The sequence below is a fragment of the Pipra filicauda genome, unplaced genomic scaffold, assembly GCF_003945595.2.
Source record: "Pipra filicauda isolate LSUMZ 115617 unplaced genomic scaffold, ASM394559v2 scaffold599_size242720_pilon, whole genome shotgun sequence".
Taxonomy (NCBI): domain Eukaryota; kingdom Metazoa; phylum Chordata; class Aves; order Passeriformes; family Pipridae; genus Pipra; species Pipra filicauda.
Genome location: NW_024104752.1, coordinates 29,253 through 46,811, shown reverse-complemented (window position 1 = coordinate 46,811; position 17,559 = coordinate 29,253). Strand labels below are relative to the sequence as shown.

At 51.8% G+C, this 17,559-nt stretch overlaps 1 protein-coding gene across 1 annotated transcript; it reads left to right on the top strand.

The window, feature by feature from the left end:
* Nucleotides 1-3,221: 3,221 nt before the first annotated feature.
* Nucleotides 3,222-16,654, top strand: SLC26A9 (solute carrier family 26 member 9). The gene is made up of 20 exons (XM_027743003.2): nt 3,222-3,346; nt 4,345-4,484; nt 4,677-4,787; nt 5,068-5,243; nt 5,950-6,114; nt 6,713-6,865; nt 7,214-7,296; nt 7,547-7,694; nt 8,414-8,527; nt 8,991-9,068; nt 9,602-9,697; nt 11,517-11,623; nt 12,162-12,231; nt 12,324-12,416; nt 12,839-12,955; nt 13,525-13,842; nt 14,057-14,111; nt 14,511-14,656; nt 15,424-15,501; nt 16,122-16,654. Exons 1-20 carry the CDS (start codon nt 3,222-3,224, stop codon nt 16,167-16,169), a joined length of 2,421 nt encoding a protein of 806 aa, XP_027598804.2. The 3' UTR covers nt 16,170-16,654.
* The last annotated feature ends 905 nt before the right edge of the window (nt 16,655-17,559 follow it).

The window sequence follows — 17,559 nt, the reverse complement described above, 5'->3', positions numbered from 1 at the left end:
TTTCTTGGGCAATGGAGCTGGGAGGGAGGTGTTTTGGATGAAGATTCACCCAGGATTTGGAAGAGACCAGACCTCTGAACCCCAGCAGTCAGCACAGACTTGTGCAAGGAGAAGGGGGATGGAGAGGGGACAGGCAAAGGAGGAAACATTACTTATAGAGCTCTGATTATTTTTTTTCTCCCTAAAATGTAGCAGAGGCATTCCCTGAATCCCATCTCTTGCACTGGGGTCAGTTTGGACCCTTATATCATACATAAGGCAGTGATCAGGTGGCTTTCCCACCAAATCTTGACTCACTCCTTGGACTGGAGTCCCTGTTCTGTGCCTACGTCAGGATAGAAAAGTGGCTTTGTGCCAGTGCCTCCTATCAACACCAGCCAGGAACCTCAATGTGACTTTCCTCTTCCCAAACACAGCTATCACCAGCACAGGGACAGGAGATAAGAGCTTACTAAGTGTGTTTGCAAGATGAACTCTGGGAAAAAAAGGTCTGTGGCTGGTTTGGGACTGGCACGGCTTGGGTTGGCCAGGGATGGACTTATGGGACACTTGGCTCATGACCTGCTAGCACAATATTATTCACCCACATCACATTGTCAGAGTGAAGCAGTTCTGGTTTCATTTGTTGTTTGCTCCAAGTATCACATCACATTTGTGTACTCAGCCTGTCACAAGGTCTCAGTGGACTTAGTGAGGTCAGACTTCACATTTCTGAGCATCACCCACTCCAGCCAACAAACTGCAGGAATGGGCTTCCTGAAAAGCTTGTGACACGGGCCCCCCACTTGGAGTTCTTCCCCCTGATCTTGCCCTTTTTTTAGATGCCCACAGTGGAACAGAAATCTCAAAAAACCCGGTCCCTGAAATGCAGCAAGTGACTGGCACTCTGCTTTCCCCTCCACAGTCACTGCACTGCTCCGGGGTCTGGCCCCAGCTGCAGGATTTAAACCAGCTCTGCAGCTTGTTGGGGTCTCAGCCCGTGGACACCAGGACAGCTGGCTTTGCCTTTTGCTCAAGGAGCAGTCACACAGCTCGTTCTCTTTAATTCCAAAATCTCAGAGGTTTAACCTGCTGTTTGATCTAGGGCAAGGCCAGTGATAAGCCAAGTCAAGAACTTGACTCTGTCCGAGACGCTGACATCATTAGCCTGTTTGTTTAAGATGGAATTTAATCATGGGGATATTTTTCCCTCTATACTTGCTTTGTTTATTATTTTCCCTGATTGCCAGCACTTTCTCTCAGCGGGGGAAATTCATTAAAGGGCTGGGATCTAATTGGCTGGTTGGGTCTGTCTGATGGCAGACACAGTGTTCAGCAAGGGATGGAGCTGGGAAATACAGCTCAGGGAGGCTTCCTGCACCAGAACCTCAGGTGGGTTTATCACCCCCGAGAAGCTGTTGCTGAGTCTGGACCTGGGCTACAAAATACTCACAAGGGAGAACTGGAAATTCAGAGCAGAGCTGTGGGGCTGGGAGACAGGCTGGGAACCTGCTCAGCCATGGGATCGGCAGGCAGGGACAAGACATGCAGATGTGGGAAAGCTGAATGACTGTTCATCAGAGAGGCTTTTGGCACGAGTGTAGAGGCTGGGAAGAGCCTAGGACACTGCCTAGTCTCGGCCTGCACCAATCCTCCAAAGGTAAAGCTTGTCATGGCCCTTAGAAAGGTATCCCCAGGTGAAAAGGAGCAGCAGGGATGCCAGTGTGAGCATGCCTGCAGAGGGCACTGGATCGGGCACCTGGTACTGCAGGAAGAGGGATGTGCCTCCTCTTTCCCGGAGCTGTCCCTCCAGAACAGATCAGAGCCTGGAAAACACCCCATTGCTGGAGCTGTTTTACAGCAAAGTGCACTTGATTGCCCCTGTGATGTCTAAAGGAGTGGGGTTGATGACCTCCCTTTTTCTAAAAGCCATTAGCTCTCATTTGCATAATGATTCTGTTGACCTAAATCCTCCCCAAAGTTTCGGCTGCCTGCATCATACTTTCCTCCCTGCCCGGGTCTGCTGGGCCACTCTGCTACACAGTGCTCATGTCTCCCAGCTCTGAGGCAGCTGCTCGTCAGCAAGGACTGGCATCAGTCCCACTTTGCTCATTCAGGTTCCGTGGAACTCGGTGTCAAGGTGAGCACTGAGATCAGCAGTACAAGGGGGAAGAGGTTCTGGGACATTCAGATCACTCCTTAAGCTCTCAGCAACCTGGATGTTGTTTCTTGATACATTCTCCTGCCTGAATCATCAGCTTTTTCCACCCCCTCTTCTCCTCCTGTGTTGGGCAATGACCCACTTAGATACAGGCCAAACCACAAATAATTACCAAGATCCTTGTTTTATATCTGACCACTTCCTCCCTCCCCTCCCAGCCTGGCCAGTTTGGGATGATTCTCCCCTCTTCCCAGGCATGGCTGGCAATAGTAAAATAAGGGTTCTCTTGAGTTCATCATCTCTCTGGTGAGACCCAGATACGGGGCAGGACTAGTCTGCCCAGATGTTTTGGCATCTTCATCACTGAAATGAATTAGCAACAGTTATCTCTCTGCACATCACTTCCTAGAGTAAACCAAGGACTCATCCACAGCCTCTCACGGCGGGAGAGGATTGGGAAGGCTGTGGAATGCCAATGGGACTGGGCAGTGTGGCAGGAACACCTTGGATGGAAACAGCCTTTGATCGTGGTGCCAGTATCTCCCACTGCAAACCGTGCCAGGGCTGCCCGGCCTTGCAAAGTCTTGGCAGCCCCACCGATGGTGAAACTGAGGCATGAGAAAGGTCAAGTGACTCGCCCCAGGCAAAAAGGCAGATGCTGGCAGAGCCAAGATTAACATCCCTGCTCGCCTGCCAGGCAATCCAGGACCGGCTGGATCCCTTTTGCACGGCATCACTCGTTAACATCAACTTCCAAAGAGCTGCTAAAACCCTCCGTGCCAGGCAATCCAGGATGGCTCTGTCCCCTTTGCATGGTATCACTCATTAGCATCACCTCCCAGGAGCTGGTAAAGCTCCCTGTGCAGGAGCAGCAGCCCCTGGAGCTGGGAGAAGCCACTCCCAGGACCTGCCTCTGCGCCACAGGGAAACTATTTAGGGTGGAGAAGTTCGGGGAGGGCTCCCAGACGCTGGAGGTGTCCGGTCTGTTATACTGCAGGTGGGGCCAGCTCCACTCACATTCTTGGCTTTGCTTTTTTTCTCCTTTTTTTTTTTTTCTGGGAAAAACTTTAATGACCCAGAGATGAGCCAGGCCAGGCCTCGCTATGTCGTGGACCGCCCCGCGTACTCCGTCAGCCTCTTCGACGAGGAGTTTGAGAAGAAAGCCAGAACTTACCCCATTGGGGAAAAGCTGAGAAGCCTTTTCAGGTAACAGAGAATGCTACAGCTGGGGTAAAGGTAGATTTAGTCTGGAGTTGGGGTATAACTCAGACCTGGGGAGGTAGTTCCCATTTTTATCCTGGGAAGCCTTCTCCGTGGTCTTCAGGGTTTTGATGGATGAAAGGGCATGGGAGAAATGCAAATTGTACTGAAGCAAGTGAAACTGGTGGCTCTTTTCACTGTTGGGTTGGAAGGCAAATCAGCAGAAGAGTTTGCACTAAGTGCATTTGGGATTTGGGGTTCTGTTTCCAGAAGTGTTTTTTTTGAATAGTGAAAAGAGTACAATTGGTGGTGTGGGTATTGGCATGTGGATTTTTTTTTTAAGCTTTTCATCTGTATTTTCCTTTTATCAGCTTCCTGATCAAAACCAATACCAACTTAAAGAAAGGTTTATAATCATGCAAATAAAGATGAATAACCCTGCTAATACATTTCCTGGAAATCTATCTTCCTTCCTTGGAAAAAAGGAAGGCAGTAATACAGGAAAGAATAAACATGCACGTTAGCAAGAAGAAATGTGAGATGTTGCATGTGTCAATCCAGAAACAATCTTCTTTTTTCAGATATGCTTGGAGGTTTTTTTGTGACCAAGCACCTGAAAAAGTTCATCTTTGGCTCTGTGCAACTGTCCCATGAATCTCTGAGCTGTGTTTCCTCCCCACAGCTCACCTATCCCCTGTCTGAAGGGGAGCAGGATATCGGGGAGCTAAATGCTTCATTCTTTGCAGGTTCCAGCTGTGGCAGCATTGGGGACCTCTCACTATATGAGGAAGGTCCCCATAATAACCCTCCACCGTGTGTACAGCTAATTAACCACGAGAATCTTGGCCTTGTAGGGAAGGGAAGTGCCCCAAACTCTGGGCTCAGAATTTGGTGAGGGAGAAAGGTTGAGACAGGCCTGGGAAGATCCTTCCTTGTTCACTTCCCAGCTCCCTTGCTTCCTCCCTTCTTTACTTATTTGCTTTTATTTTTTATATCTCCTTCAGGTGTTCGGCTTCCAGATTCAAACTCACCCTCTTTCGCCTGTTCCCGATACTCGTGTGGCTTCCCAAGTATAAAATTAAGGACTATATTTTGCCTGATGTCCTCGGTGGGCTCAGTGCTGGGACGATTCAAGTGCCACAAGGTGAGATGTGATGACTGTCTGGGTCTCCAAAAGGGAGGACCAGTTTGCCAGTTGAAGGTCTGCAGACGATGCCGATGCCCAGTTTGGGAGGGTTTCCTGCCTCTCCTGCTGACATGTATAAACCCAAACTCTACCTCCAACCTGGTTGTTCCTATATTTCTTTGCAGTGCCCATTTCCCTTGTGTTTTCCAGGGATGGCCTTTGCTCTCCTGGCCAATCTGCCTCCTGTCAATGGGCTCTACTCCTCCTTCTTCCCCTTGGTGCCATACTTCTTCCTCGGGGGAATCCATCAGATGGTCCCAGGTAAGAGTCTGCAGAGCGACTGTCTGCACAAAACAGTTAAATACTGGCTGGGAATACTCAGTGTGTCCCAGAATGGGGCTGTTTGGTCTGTCAGGGGTTTGTGGGATGCCTGATTCTGGCTGCACAGCAGGATCTGACCCCACTGAACCGTGGCCACATCCCTCTGTGGGGCTGGTGATGGGCTGGGTGACTCAGTCTGCAGAGCCCAACCTGCCCCAGCGCCTTCCAGGACAGGATGCTCCCTAGAGAGAGCTCCTGACCTCACTGTCTTGTGCTGCAGGTACCTTTGCTGTCATCAGCATTATTGTTGGCAACATCTGCAATGAGTTGGCTCCGGAGTCGGACTTCCAGTACTTCAACCACACCACCAATGAGACCAGTGTGAACACCACGGCCCTGGAGGCGGCCAGGCTGGAGATCTCTGCCACCTTAGCCTGCCTGACAGCCATCATACAGGTAAGGACTTGCTGCACCACCCCTGCTGCGTCCTCTGACCCGCGGGGAGCCAGCCAAGCTCTCCCTGGAGCAGGGATGGTGGCAGCAGATGCTGGAAAAGGCCCCACTTCTCAGTGGGATGCCTCAAAACAGGGGTTTGGGGGGATGCCATCCCTGCTTTGGTCTCGGTGTGAAATTCTCCACACGGTGAGGGCAGGATGGCAGCCAGTGGTGGCACCCTGCAGCTCTCCTCTCCCCATCCCTGCTCCAGGACAGCCCAGCCCGTGGCTGTGTGGGAGGGAGCAGCCTGTCTGACACCTCTGCACCTCTGCAGCTGTTCAGTCTGGCTGGGTCCCACCAAAATCCCCCGGATATTGTGCCAAACTTTGGGAAGAGGCTGTTCCTAAGAGTCCCTGCTGTCCCCGCAGCCAGAGGTGGCCCAGCCCTGTCCTGGATGCAGGAGCTCTGCCTGCCAAGGGGTCACTGCCCTGGAGCTGCTGTCCCTGTGCCACCCCAGGGGGGATCATCCCCTCCAAAACCCTGTGGGGCAGCTGGGCCGGGGGGGATCTGTCCCCCTCCAGAGGGGGGGGATCTGTCCATCCAATAACCTGCAAGGAAACACCCGTGGGAGATGCTCCGTCCTCCTCCTCCTCTGTCCACACCGGTGCCAAAGGGACACTTGGGGCTGTCACGGTTCTGATGGCACCTCGTCTGTCCCACCCTCTAGCTGTGCCTGGGATTTGTGCAGTTTGGCTTTGTTGCCATCTACCTCTCCGAGTCCTTCATCAGGGGCTTCATGACGGCGGCGGGGCTGCAGATCCTCATCTCCGTGCTCAAGTACGTCTTCGGCTTGACAGTCCCGTCTTACACCGGGCCCTTAGCTATCGTCTACGTAAGTGGGTGCTCTGGGCAGACACCTTCCACCACCCCTCAGGCATCACTGAGACCCCCCTGAGGGAAAGGGGGGGCTTGGAGAGAAGGGAAGGGCGGAGGGAAGGGGAATCCATCCACCAGCCCTGCCCTGCACACCCTGCTGCTGCCCTGTAGGGCAGGTTCCCAGAGCCCACCCTGCCCCTGGTGAGCCCCTGTTTGAGAGTTTCCAATAAGAAATCATTAAATGGGGCTGGGATTTGGGGAGAATGTGAACTGTGTTTACATTTACAGTGCTTTACATTTACAATCATTAGCAAAAGAAACTTCCCCCATGAGCAGGTTTGCCCATTCCCTGGATTTCCTGTATCTTCCATGGATGCATCCTCCACTGATGCAGGCAGAACTGCATTTAACCACCAGCACAGGCCCAGGGCTGGTGGCTGATCCCTCAGAGAAGCTTCTAGCACTTTTCTCATCCCATCTCATCCCATCTCATCTCCCCTCCCATCTCAGGGTGTTTGCAGTGATTATGGTGACAAGTTCTCTCTGCTGTGCTGCCCATGTTGCCCAGAGCCTCTGGTTCCCCGTGACACCTTCTCCTCTTCTCTCCCCTTTAGACATTCATTGACATTTGTAAAGGTCTGCCCAAAACCAACCTGGCCTCCCTGGTCTATGCCTTGGTCAGTGCTGTGCTCCTGATCATTGTCAAGGAGCTCAACCTCAAGTACATGAAGAAGATCCGGATGCCCATCCCCATGGAGATCATCATTGTAAGTGACACCCAGGCTGTCCCTCAGACCCTCCCCGCCCCTCCCAGCCCTGCTGCTCACAGCAGACCCATCATGTAGAGTGTCTACACAGTGAATATGACGTGGCTTGGGGTCAGAAATTGGGCCATCCTCATGCAGGACACCTCTGACTCCCAGCTCATCCCTGTTAGGCTGTACCTGCATCCGGGGGATGGGGAACATAACTCCTGCTGGGACTGTTCTCTCCTCGCCCAAATTTGGTGGTGATTTTATTGTGCCAGCCCCGGGAGCACAGCAAGATTAGTGCTCTGAGCCAGCTCAGCTCTCCCTGCTCGCTCACTGCTCTTTATTCTCTTTATTGCCTTTCAGGTAATAGTTGCAACTGCAATCTCTGGCAGCTTTAACATGCCCGAGAAGTACGGCATGCCAATCGTCGGGAAGATCAGTATGGGGTAAGAGCCTGTGCAGCTCTGACTCACCTTCCAGACAGTTTTCCTTCCTCCTCCTCCTCCTGCAACCTGGAAAACACCTCACTCTTCCCCGCTGTGTGACAGTCCCCTTCCAGGACTGTCAGGCAGCACTGTGACACAACCCCCACCACCCACTCGAGCTGTGCACGGCGCAGACATGGGTTATGTCATTCCTGAGCACACCAGCTCCTCACCCACAGACACTCACGTCACAACTCTGCTCTGAGTGCAGGTTCCCAGAGCCCACCCTGCCCCTGGTGAGCAAGTGGAAGGACATGGTGGGCACGGCCTTCTCGCTCGCCATCGTGGGCTACGTGATCAACCTGGCCATGGGGAGGACTCTGGCAGCCAAGCACGGCTACGACGTGGACCCCAACCAGGTAACGCTCGGGCTGGGAGGCGCGGGCAGGGACTGCTCCTCTCGCTCTCAGGCGTGAAGGGAAAACCTCCCGGCGTGAATGGGAGAAGCGCTCGGCCGTGCCGCGCTCCAACCGGACGAGCTGCTCCCCCTCGCTGGCAGGCTCAGGTGGCACAGTGCCACGTGGGGGCAAAAGGACACGGCACACACATCTCCACTGAGCTGCAGAGAGCCTGGAAGTGGGAAGGGAGCCTTAAGCTGAGCTCTGCTGCCTTGCTCTCCCTCCAGACCCGGGGGTTCTGCTGGCACAGACGGCCTTTTTGGCAGGTTGTTGGAGCACAACAGGCACATGTATTTCTCAGTGAGCAGAGAAAGACCTGGATTCCTGGTGTGTCACCCAGATACTGTGGGAGGCAGGACATTAAATAATCCTCTTTTGTCATCACTGGCACAGTGGCAGCTTTCAATAACAGCCACACATACCACATGGAGCCCTGCCCTTAGTGTGTCAACAGATGACAACGTGTTTATGTGGAATTGTGCTTCCAGGTTTCCCTGCTATACCAGAACCCATCCCAGCTCTTACTGAAAGGAAAGGGTCTGGGACACACTGCAGGGAACCCAGGGCCCTTCCCTGGCCACACAGACCCCAGACTCAGGCACCTGGTCTCCTGGCTGCTCACACATGTTGGCAGGACGGGCTGCTGTTCTTTGTGATGACCATATTCCACATCTCCGCAGGAAATGCTGGCCCTGGGCTGCAGCAACTTCTTTGGATCCTTCTTCAAAATCCACGTGATCTGCTGTGCTCTCTCTGTCACTCTCGCCGTGGATGGGGCAGGAGCAAAATCCCAAGTTAGTGCCTCCTCCTCCTCTTCCTCCTCCTCCTCCTCCTCTCTTCCCTACATGACCCTCCTTGAGCACAAACCCTTGAGCTGCCACGTGCTTTGCCAGCCTGACGTGGCTCTGCAGGTCTGGAGAAGCTTCACATTCGAGTGCTCCACATTGTTGTTGCTAAAGGAGAATTTCCTCCCTCTCCAACCCCATATTGTTCCCTGGGTGGTTCTTTGGATTGGTCACAGATGTAGAGCTGTCAATCTGCATTCCCAGCCTGGCTCTCAGAGCTACCAGTGAGGGAAGTTTGTGGTTATCTGTGAGATCTTCAAAATCCTGCCTATTTTCAGAGGCAATCATCTGCTCACAGAAAATACTGCAGTGACCAGTTGTGCCCTTGGCTGCAGCAGCAGGAGGAGAAAGACCCCTGGGGAGTTTGGGGAGACATTGCTGTTCGCTGAAGTGATTTCTCTCCTCTCTGAAGGTGGCAAGTTTCTTTGTGGCCTTGGTGGTTATGGTGACCATGTTGTCTCTGGGAATCTACCTGAAACCTCTTCCAAAGGTAACACAAACATCTGTGCAAGCGGCCGTTGCGACACAGGCTCCACACACCCAAGAGAAGGCGCAGTCTGGCTCCAAAAAAACCCTCATGCAAACTGCAGCATGGGAGGGGGTTTGTTCCTGGCCCGGAGACCCCCCTGCACTGAGCCTCTGGAAGCAAGAATCACAGAATCATGGAATGGATGGGGTTGGAAGGGACCTTAAAGCTCATCTCATTCCATGCCCTGCCATGGGCAGGGACACCTTCCACTATCCCGGGTTGCTCCAAGCCCCGTCCAACCTGGCCTTGGGCACTTCCAGGGATGGGGCAGCCACAGCTTCTCTGGGCAAATAGAAGTCTAAACAACAGTCTAAATTACAGTCAGAGAATAGTCTAAAATACTCTGCTTAGATTCAGGCAAGATCTTTGTGAGCATCACCCTTCCCCGTTTCCTTGTGGGATCTGGACCAAGGAAGGCAGATGCTGCAGAAAGCATCTGCTGCCAAACATGGCACATCCACATCCTGGCTGACACCATCTCCTCTCCTCCACAGTCTGTCCTGGGAGCCCTCATTGCAGTGAACCTGAAAAACTCCCTCAAGCAGTTGGCTGATCCCTTCTACCTGTGGAAGAAGAGCAAGCTGGACTGCGTGAGTGCCTGGGGTGGTGGGAGGCATCACCTGCCTCGCCTGGCAGCCCAGCCCAGGGCTGTGTGGGGCCTGGGCAGGACCAGCAGGTTCTGGGGGGCATTTAGGGGTGTGAATCCCTTGCAGGAGGTGGGTTTTGCTCTCTCAGTGTGATGGTACTTCCAACCCCTCACCAACGAGGTCCCGGAGCCTGTCCTGGCCAGCTGAGCACCCTGGTGCTCAGAGCACATATCAGAGAGGCCTGAACTATTACCTGCTGTGTTTAAATGCCAATCAACTGCGGGAGCCTGTTTGCCCAGAACTAGCCAAACCGGCCCTGCTCAATATCTGGGAGTCATGACTTAAAAACTCACACAATAGCCCTCCAGGGTGAGGAGAGCCCTTCACAGTGATAAGGACTCCAGGCACTGGTTGATGTATAAACCCAGGCAGGGGGTGCGGGGGAGTGAGAACGGAATTTGGAAATGTCTGACATAAAAAGACAGTGTTTGAACAGGACTCCCACGGCTGAGTGGTGTGTGTGGACACTGAGCCAATATCCTGTCAGGTCCCGACAAACCCCCTTATCGGAGGAATCAGGAGTCCAGAGGGGCTGACCTGAGTCTTTAAGAGCTTTCCCAAAATACTGTTCAAACAGGTGCTGGAGGAGGGATGGGTTGGCAATTTGAGCACATCTCTGAGCAGGTTCTGCTGATGCTGGTGGGTGGGATGGAAGGTCTGTCGGCTCTGGCAGTTCATGTGAGGGCAGTGAAGTTACTGCCCTTTACCAGAGCTCACACAGGGGAGCACAGACCGATCCCATGGGCTTAGAGACCCCAGGCCAAAGCCTGAGCAGACCCCTGAGGGGATGGTGGACTGAGTGGAGGTGCTTGGTGCTGCCTGGAGATTGGTGCAGGGAGAGCAGGGACCAGGCAGATGCCAGTGGAGTGAACAGGATTCCCCTGACCTTAATCTCCTTGGAATTTGAACTAGATTCAGTGTCCTGTCCCAAAATGGGGAACACTGATTCTGGGTGTTGTCAGGCCACTGGTGTTCCTCACCTTAAAGCTGGTTGTGTTTCAGGACAACTAACTCCACAGATAGAGCCCAGCACGAAGCCTGGATGGTGGGAAGCCCTTCCCTGCCATTTATATACACAATCCATATAAATGAGGAGGCTGAAGTCATCAGTTACTCTGACTTGTCCAAGGTCAAAGTCAGGTTTCATTAGTCTTGAGGATGGGATTAAAATAACCTCATAATGATTCTCAGAGGGCAAGTTTATGAGCTGGGGCAGGACTAATGTCATGTGGAAGGAGCTGCTCAAGCGCTAACACATAAAAATGACAGATGTCAGAGCTCTGAGCTGGAGGTGAAGCAGGTTTTGGGGTGCTCTGTCATACTTGGCCATCAGACCTGCTCTGTGGCTGGGCCATTTATAGCAGGTTGCTCAGGAGGTTTTCGGGGAGATGCTGATTCCTTCTGAAATGCTCTGACTGCCAGCAGGAGCTTCTTGGGGCTGAGAGCAGATGGTGTGATCTGCAGGAGCCTTTCCTGGGCTAGCCAGGCTGATACTTTTTCGGATGGAACGAGCAGTGTGTTCGTGCAGAAGAAACACACTGGCTGCATTTACGCCTGAGAAACTGGGGCTCCTGGCAAACTTCCCAGCAAGGATGTTCCGCACAAAAACACGCAAAAAACCGGAGAATTCGGGTTCTGGAGGATTCAAGTCTTGGTCTATCAATCCTATGTGGTTTTGGGAGTCTGGGATATCAGCACAGGGCCGTTTTCCATCCATCCCTGGCAGAGTGAAATGACCTGCCACGCTCTTCTCTCCCTGCAGCTGGTGTGGCTGGTGAGCTTCCTCTCCGCTTTCTTCCTGAGCCTTCCCTACGGAGTCGCGGTGGGCGTGGGATTTTCCGTGCTGGTCGTGGTTTTCCATACCCAGTTGTGAGTACCAGCGCAGCGACAAGAGACAGCAAAACCTCCCAGGGGCAGAATACAGGGGTTTATAACCGACCTCTGGCCCGTGTCTGGAAGGAACGCGCGGCAGGAGCCCGGGGGAGTGCAGGTGTCCTCCCCGGAATGTGCAAACAGGAATGGCAGGCGCTAATTTACTGCCTGCATTCCCGCTCCCGTGCACATCCCAAGGCGAGGGGAAGTCTCGGGGTATTTACTTCACCCTGCACAGCTCCCAGCAGAAAGTCCTGCTCATCAAAGGAGCGAGCCCTGTGCATGTGCAGAGGCCGGTGGGAAGTTTTCACACCCTTTTTAATCCATCAAAGCCTCTTTATTAACATTTCCCAGTCTGGGATCTCAAACTGCTGAGTCTTTTTTTTTTTTTTTTTTTTTTTTTCCCCTGTGGACTCTGCAGGGATGAAATGTATTTTCATAAAGCAAATTTTCAAATCCTGGTGTGGAATGTGAATCAAAGGAGTTTGTTTCCCCTGCACCGTTCACTCTAATGCTGATCCCTTCTTTCCTGCAGCCGGAACGGTTCTGCCCTGGGCCAAGTGACTTCCACTGACATCTACAAGAATCCCAAATCCTACAACAAGGTAAGGTGAAGATAAAGCATCCTCAGGGAAAGTGCTGTTCCTTGTTTGCCACTGGTACCCAGGCCTGGTCTGAGCTCTTGTCTCTGTTGCAGGTACACGAGGTTAATGGGATTAAAATTGTGACCTATTGCTCACCTCTGTATTTTGCCAACTCAGAGATATTCCGTGAGAAGGTCATAGCCAAGGTGAGTGATGCCCTGACAAATTTCTGCCTGCAGCCAATCCCAAATGGCCCTTGCTCTTTCCTGGATTGCTGCATGGAGATAATTAAGCCATGGATGATCGTGACAGATGGTCACATCCATCCTTTACTCTTCCATCCTCTTCTCCCTGAGCTTCAGGACTGTTTGCAGAGCTCATTTGAGAGGTTATACCTGAACCCTGGAAGGTATCCTCCTCCAAGCTCTGCCAAAACAGGGGCATCCTGCTACTGCAAGTCTCTCCTCCCTGCACGTGCAGGTACCCCGAGTTGCTGAAGATGTTTGGTTGCCATCAGGATCATCTCACCCCGGTGTACAGCTGGTGCCACAGACTGGGAAATACCAGGAAAGCCCCTGACTATGGGTCTGAACAGGCTTTTTCAAAGAGAACTCTTTCTTTCCAACAGACTGGGGTGGATCCTGGGAAAGTGTACTTGGCCAGGAAGAAGTATCTGAAGCGGCAGGAGAAGGGGACAGCACAGCCACCAACGAAGCTCCCGAAATTCTTATTGAAGCAGAACAAGGTAACTCAGGTCAGGTTCCCGTGTTGATGAATAAAATCCCAAGTCCCCATCAAACAGCTCCCCTTGGCATAGGATTTTCTGCATTCTCTTCCTGGCCACATTCACCACCTCTCACCTCCTTTCCTCCCCGCCCACATCTCCACTCCTCCCAGCAGTCAAAACCTTAAGATGCAGGAGGACTGGGAATGCCTGGGAGCGAGAAAGCCACAGAGATAGCTAGAGTGGAAACATGGTGAACAATTTGGTAGAAACCAGGCTTCTCATCCTTCTCTGATGATGCACCTGCGTCAGCATTTCAGTTCCAAAGTGCCCTTTCACAGCCCATTTTCCAGTCACCCCAGCTCCACTTGGTTTGCAGCGCTGAGCAGTTTTGGAGCTGGTGAAGATGAATCATGCCAAATTAATCTAACGAACTCCAGCCCCAAGGGACACTCAGTCTAGGACCAGGTTGGAGTCATCCCAGATTAAAACACCTCATGCCAGTGGACACAGGCACATTCACCTGTCACCTCTCAGCCTGTGCTGGCAGCTGTGCCCTGCCCTGACTCTGCATTTCTGATTTGCTGCAGACCTTGTCTCTGCAAGAGCTCCAGAAGGACTTTGAAAGCACCTCTCCAACAGATACCAACAACAACCAGACGACTGCCAACGGCGCCAGCATCTCCTACGTCACCTTCCGTCCCCCTGCCAACGGTGCCGGGCAGGTGCAGAGCTCCAGGGACCTGGGCAGCACCACCACCCTGCAGGGAAGCACCTTCAGTGTCATGCCCAGGGCAGATGTTGACCCTGTGCTGACAGCACCGCCCTACATCAGCTTTCACACCATCATCCTGGACATGAGCGGGGTGTGTTTTGTCGACCTCATGGGCACAAAAGCTCTGAGCAAGGTTAGTTCTGCACTACAAACAAAGCCAAGCTGCAGGGCCTTCTACTTCCTTGGGCATCTCTGATAAAAGGGGTTTACCTGCCTCAATAGGTTTGTGTGCTTTTCTCCTTTAGCATCCCCAGAACATGTAAAGCCCTGATATAAGACTTTATGTATTAAGAAAAGCTGGAGCAGCAGTCTTATTAATCCTTTCTCTCCCCTCTCATCCCTTCTAGTTGTGTTCCAGTTACCAGAAGATTGGGATTAAAGTGTTCTTGGCAAATGTGCAGGGTAAGAATCCACAAAGAACACATTTCCACGTGATCTTCCCCCATTTCTGTGCTCCTGACAGACAGGAGAACTTTTTTGTGTTCTTTATGCAAACCGTGTGAGATGTCAGCCTTTTGTTGGACAGACCAGAACAGAGGAGAGAAGAGAACAGAAGAAAGGGAAGAGAAACACTGTTCTCTATGTATGAAATCAGCCCTTTCATTTGGGAAGTGACATGGCTGGAACATCTCCAAAAACGGAGAACAAAATAGATCCCTACACTCATTTCTGCAGCAAACCTGCTTCTTCCCCATGCACCCCAGCCTTGCCTCAGCTCAGAGGCCACTGCCAGCCACAGACACCCTCAAAGGCTTCCTCCTTTGCTTTCCTCCTCATTCACATGCCTTTCCCTCTCTCCAGCCCAGGTGTACAGTGACATCAGCACAGGTGGAGTCTTTGAGGAAGGAGGCCTGGACCGAAGTCACATCTTCCTGACCATCCACGATGCTGTTTTGTTTGCACAGGCAAATATCAAAGAAGTTGTCCACCCACCCATCTTGGAAGAGGTAAATTTGCTCCACAGGCTTTCCCAGCTCACAGGACTCTCCTTATCAGGTTTACAGGCTGAATAACAAATTGCTACTGCAACTGATAAAGCCTCCTGTTTATCTCAAGTGGCAAATGCCTAAATCCAACAAAATATTTCATGTCCTAGTTGTTGTGTACAGGCCAAGCACCTACTGACTGAATGGATTTCCCCAGGAATCCAAAAGTGTAAATGTCTTATAACAAACCCTTGGCTGAGAGATGAATGTTGTCCCGTCCTGGAGAAGCCAGAAGAGCTGTTCCAGCACTGTGGCCTCAGTTTGGCGCTGGGTGGAACAGGCAGCTGCACACAGAGGCAGAATTTGGCCCTCAGAAATGAAGGCAAAGCAGATTCACCCATCCAGGAATGATCCCAGCATCCATGAACTCTCCCTGGGTTGGGAGGAGAAAAGGCCAAGGCAGGAAGGTGGCACATTCTGACAGCACAGTGTCAGACAGGCTCTTTCCCCAAACAGGGGTTGGTTTATTGTGTGGTAATTTAGTTGGAATCAGGGCAGTGGGAGCCAATTATCTCACAAGAACAAGTTAAGGTATCTCATATCTGGGCAGAGTGATATGTCAATGCCAGCTTGGTCACAGGAGATAAACAAATGGAGCAGGATTCCTCCTGTGCCCCTTCTCCTGGGCATTTCCATCGGAGCATGTGTGATGTTTTGAGCCTGGGTTAGTCATTATTTTTATTCCTTTTGACCCTGGTAATTTGTGGATTCGATTCTTCCCTGCACAGAGGCCAAACCAGACAGAGCTGTCCATCTCTGACGAGTCTGTGGATGAAAGCAGTGCAGAGTTCAAGAACCTGGAGGAGGTGAGTTCTAGTGCCAGGGCTCACCTCAGCCACGGGTTTAAGGTGGAAATCAGAAGTCATGTTTGGGATTGATTAGACAGGAACTCCCCTGAGCCATTGCTGGGCAAACTGCAGGTAACTGCAATGCTTTGGAAAGTTAATTGCAACTATGACTTTAAGTCCCTGTCCTGAGGAGCTCTGGCAGGCACCTGGATGAGCAGCAGGTAGGTTACCCCACAGGGAATCCTTTAATCCATTCTGGGCCACACAGCTCAGGTTCACAGTCAGACCTGTGGTCTCCACACACTGGGGGCAACTTGGAGAATCAGGTTTAGCTCACACCCAAAAAAAAAGGATCATTGGTCAAGTTTTTCAGCACAAATTTTATTAATGACACATTGACTTGCACTCACATTTGGGTCTTGGGGGGAGATCTGTTCCAGTGTTGACCTTTGCTATGCTATCCATGCACAGCTGGAGGCAGAGCAACTCCCACCACCAGCTTTCCCTCCTGGAGAAGGGATGGGAAGGACTGGGGGTTCTGGTGGTGTTTCCCTGAGGGACTGAACAATGCTGAGCTGGGTGGGTGGGTCTGTGCCACGGCACCAGCCCTAACCCTGTGTGTCTTCTGTGCCCTTTAGGAGATGTTTGGAAGCATGTTCCACTCAGAAACCCAGACAGCTCTGTGAGCACAGGGAGCATCAGAGCGTGGGCAAACCCTCCAGAACAGACTCCTCCCTCCAATCCTTTCGTGAAGACCTGAGGATACAACAGGTTTGCAAAGCAAGAGGCCATCACACCTCTTGGACTGACAGATTCCTCCCTCCTTCCTGCTCTGTTTGTGGTGTTCAGAGCAGTGGACTCTGGAGCAGGCAACAGCAACCCAGGGAAGCAGGAGCTCAGGAAATGCCATCTCATGGATTAGAGGAGAAGCGAGTTCATTTGAAGGCAGGTGCCTTAACCCAGGGGACGATCAGTCACCTGTGCCAAGAGCTCTCCTTTGTCTCACACAATCGAACCCTTCTGCCCACGTTGGATTACGTAATTTGGGCATCCTGCTCCTTTCTTTTTCCCTCTTCCCTCTCTTCCTGATGAAGTGAAATACAAGCAAATATTGAAAGCCTCTCAGGGCTTTTGATTCTCGAGCGAAAGCGGCTCTTGCAAAGCGCAGCTCTGCCGGGGAACGTCGTTCTAGGATGTGCACTGACCTCCGGGGGGTCTGGAAGTGCAGCCCCCCCAGTTTCCCTTCCTGTCTGTGTAGCACCACCTCTGCCTCCCCTGTGGCCCCTCTTCCACGACCCCCCTGCTCCCCTCTCTCTGTCACCCAGTGTCCCAGAAACCACTGCCTCAAAAACCAGTGCCTCAAACCAGTGCCGTATTTCTGACACCCCAAAGACCTTGGCACTCTCCCTCAGAAGGGCTAATTTCTGAATTATATGGGTTTTATTTACTAATAGGACGTGCTTTTAATCAGAAGTAAGAATTCCTTGTTACATGCATATTGCCCTGCCTGCCTGGTGGGTTGGGTACCTGCCCAAAAGACCCAGGGTCCAGTTCAAACTCCCCTTTAAGTTTTCTAAGGATCTTTTTACTGACCAAACAATACTTCAGAGAAGGCTCTTAGACTGCGAATGGCACGAAAACATTAATCCCAAGGGAATTCTGGCTCTTCCCATCTTCTTGTTGACTGGAGAAACGAAGAGATTGAATCCAGAACATGGATAAGTGCTTTGGGGAAAGGTGTTTCTCGTTTTGATCACAAATAGGAAATTCAGGGACAGGGAAGGAAGCCCTTCCTGCACATTTTTCATGATGCCATTGATCCAGAGCACTGAAACTGAAATTTGAGTGTATTTTATGCCTGCAACCAGGGAACAGCCCGAGTGACACCCTGGGCTGTGCAGGGCTTCTGGGGACAAGCTCTCAAATTGTCACTTGTGCAGCAAGAGAAACCTCTTGTTCAATATATGATATTTCCATACTAATTCTCTACTATATTTGACAAATTTCACTAAAATTCACCTCAGACTGATGCTGCCAGGACTATCTACCTCAGGCAAACTCGCCTGCCTCACTGAC

Excerpts from the sequence above, each read along its gene's own strand:
- SLC26A9 (XM_027743003.2), top strand. The coding sequence starts at position 3,222 with ATGAGCCAGGCCAGGCCTCGCTATGTCGTGGACCGCCCCGCGTACTCC. Across the intron at positions 7,297-7,546 it reads GTCGGGAAGATCAGTATGGG|GTTCCCAGAGCCCACCCTGC; the intron begins GTAAGAGCCTGT and ends CTCTGAGTGCAG. Across the intron at positions 12,956-13,524 it reads TCTTATTGAAGCAGAACAAG|ACCTTGTCTCTGCAAGAGCT; the intron begins GTAACTCAGGTC and ends GATTTGCTGCAG.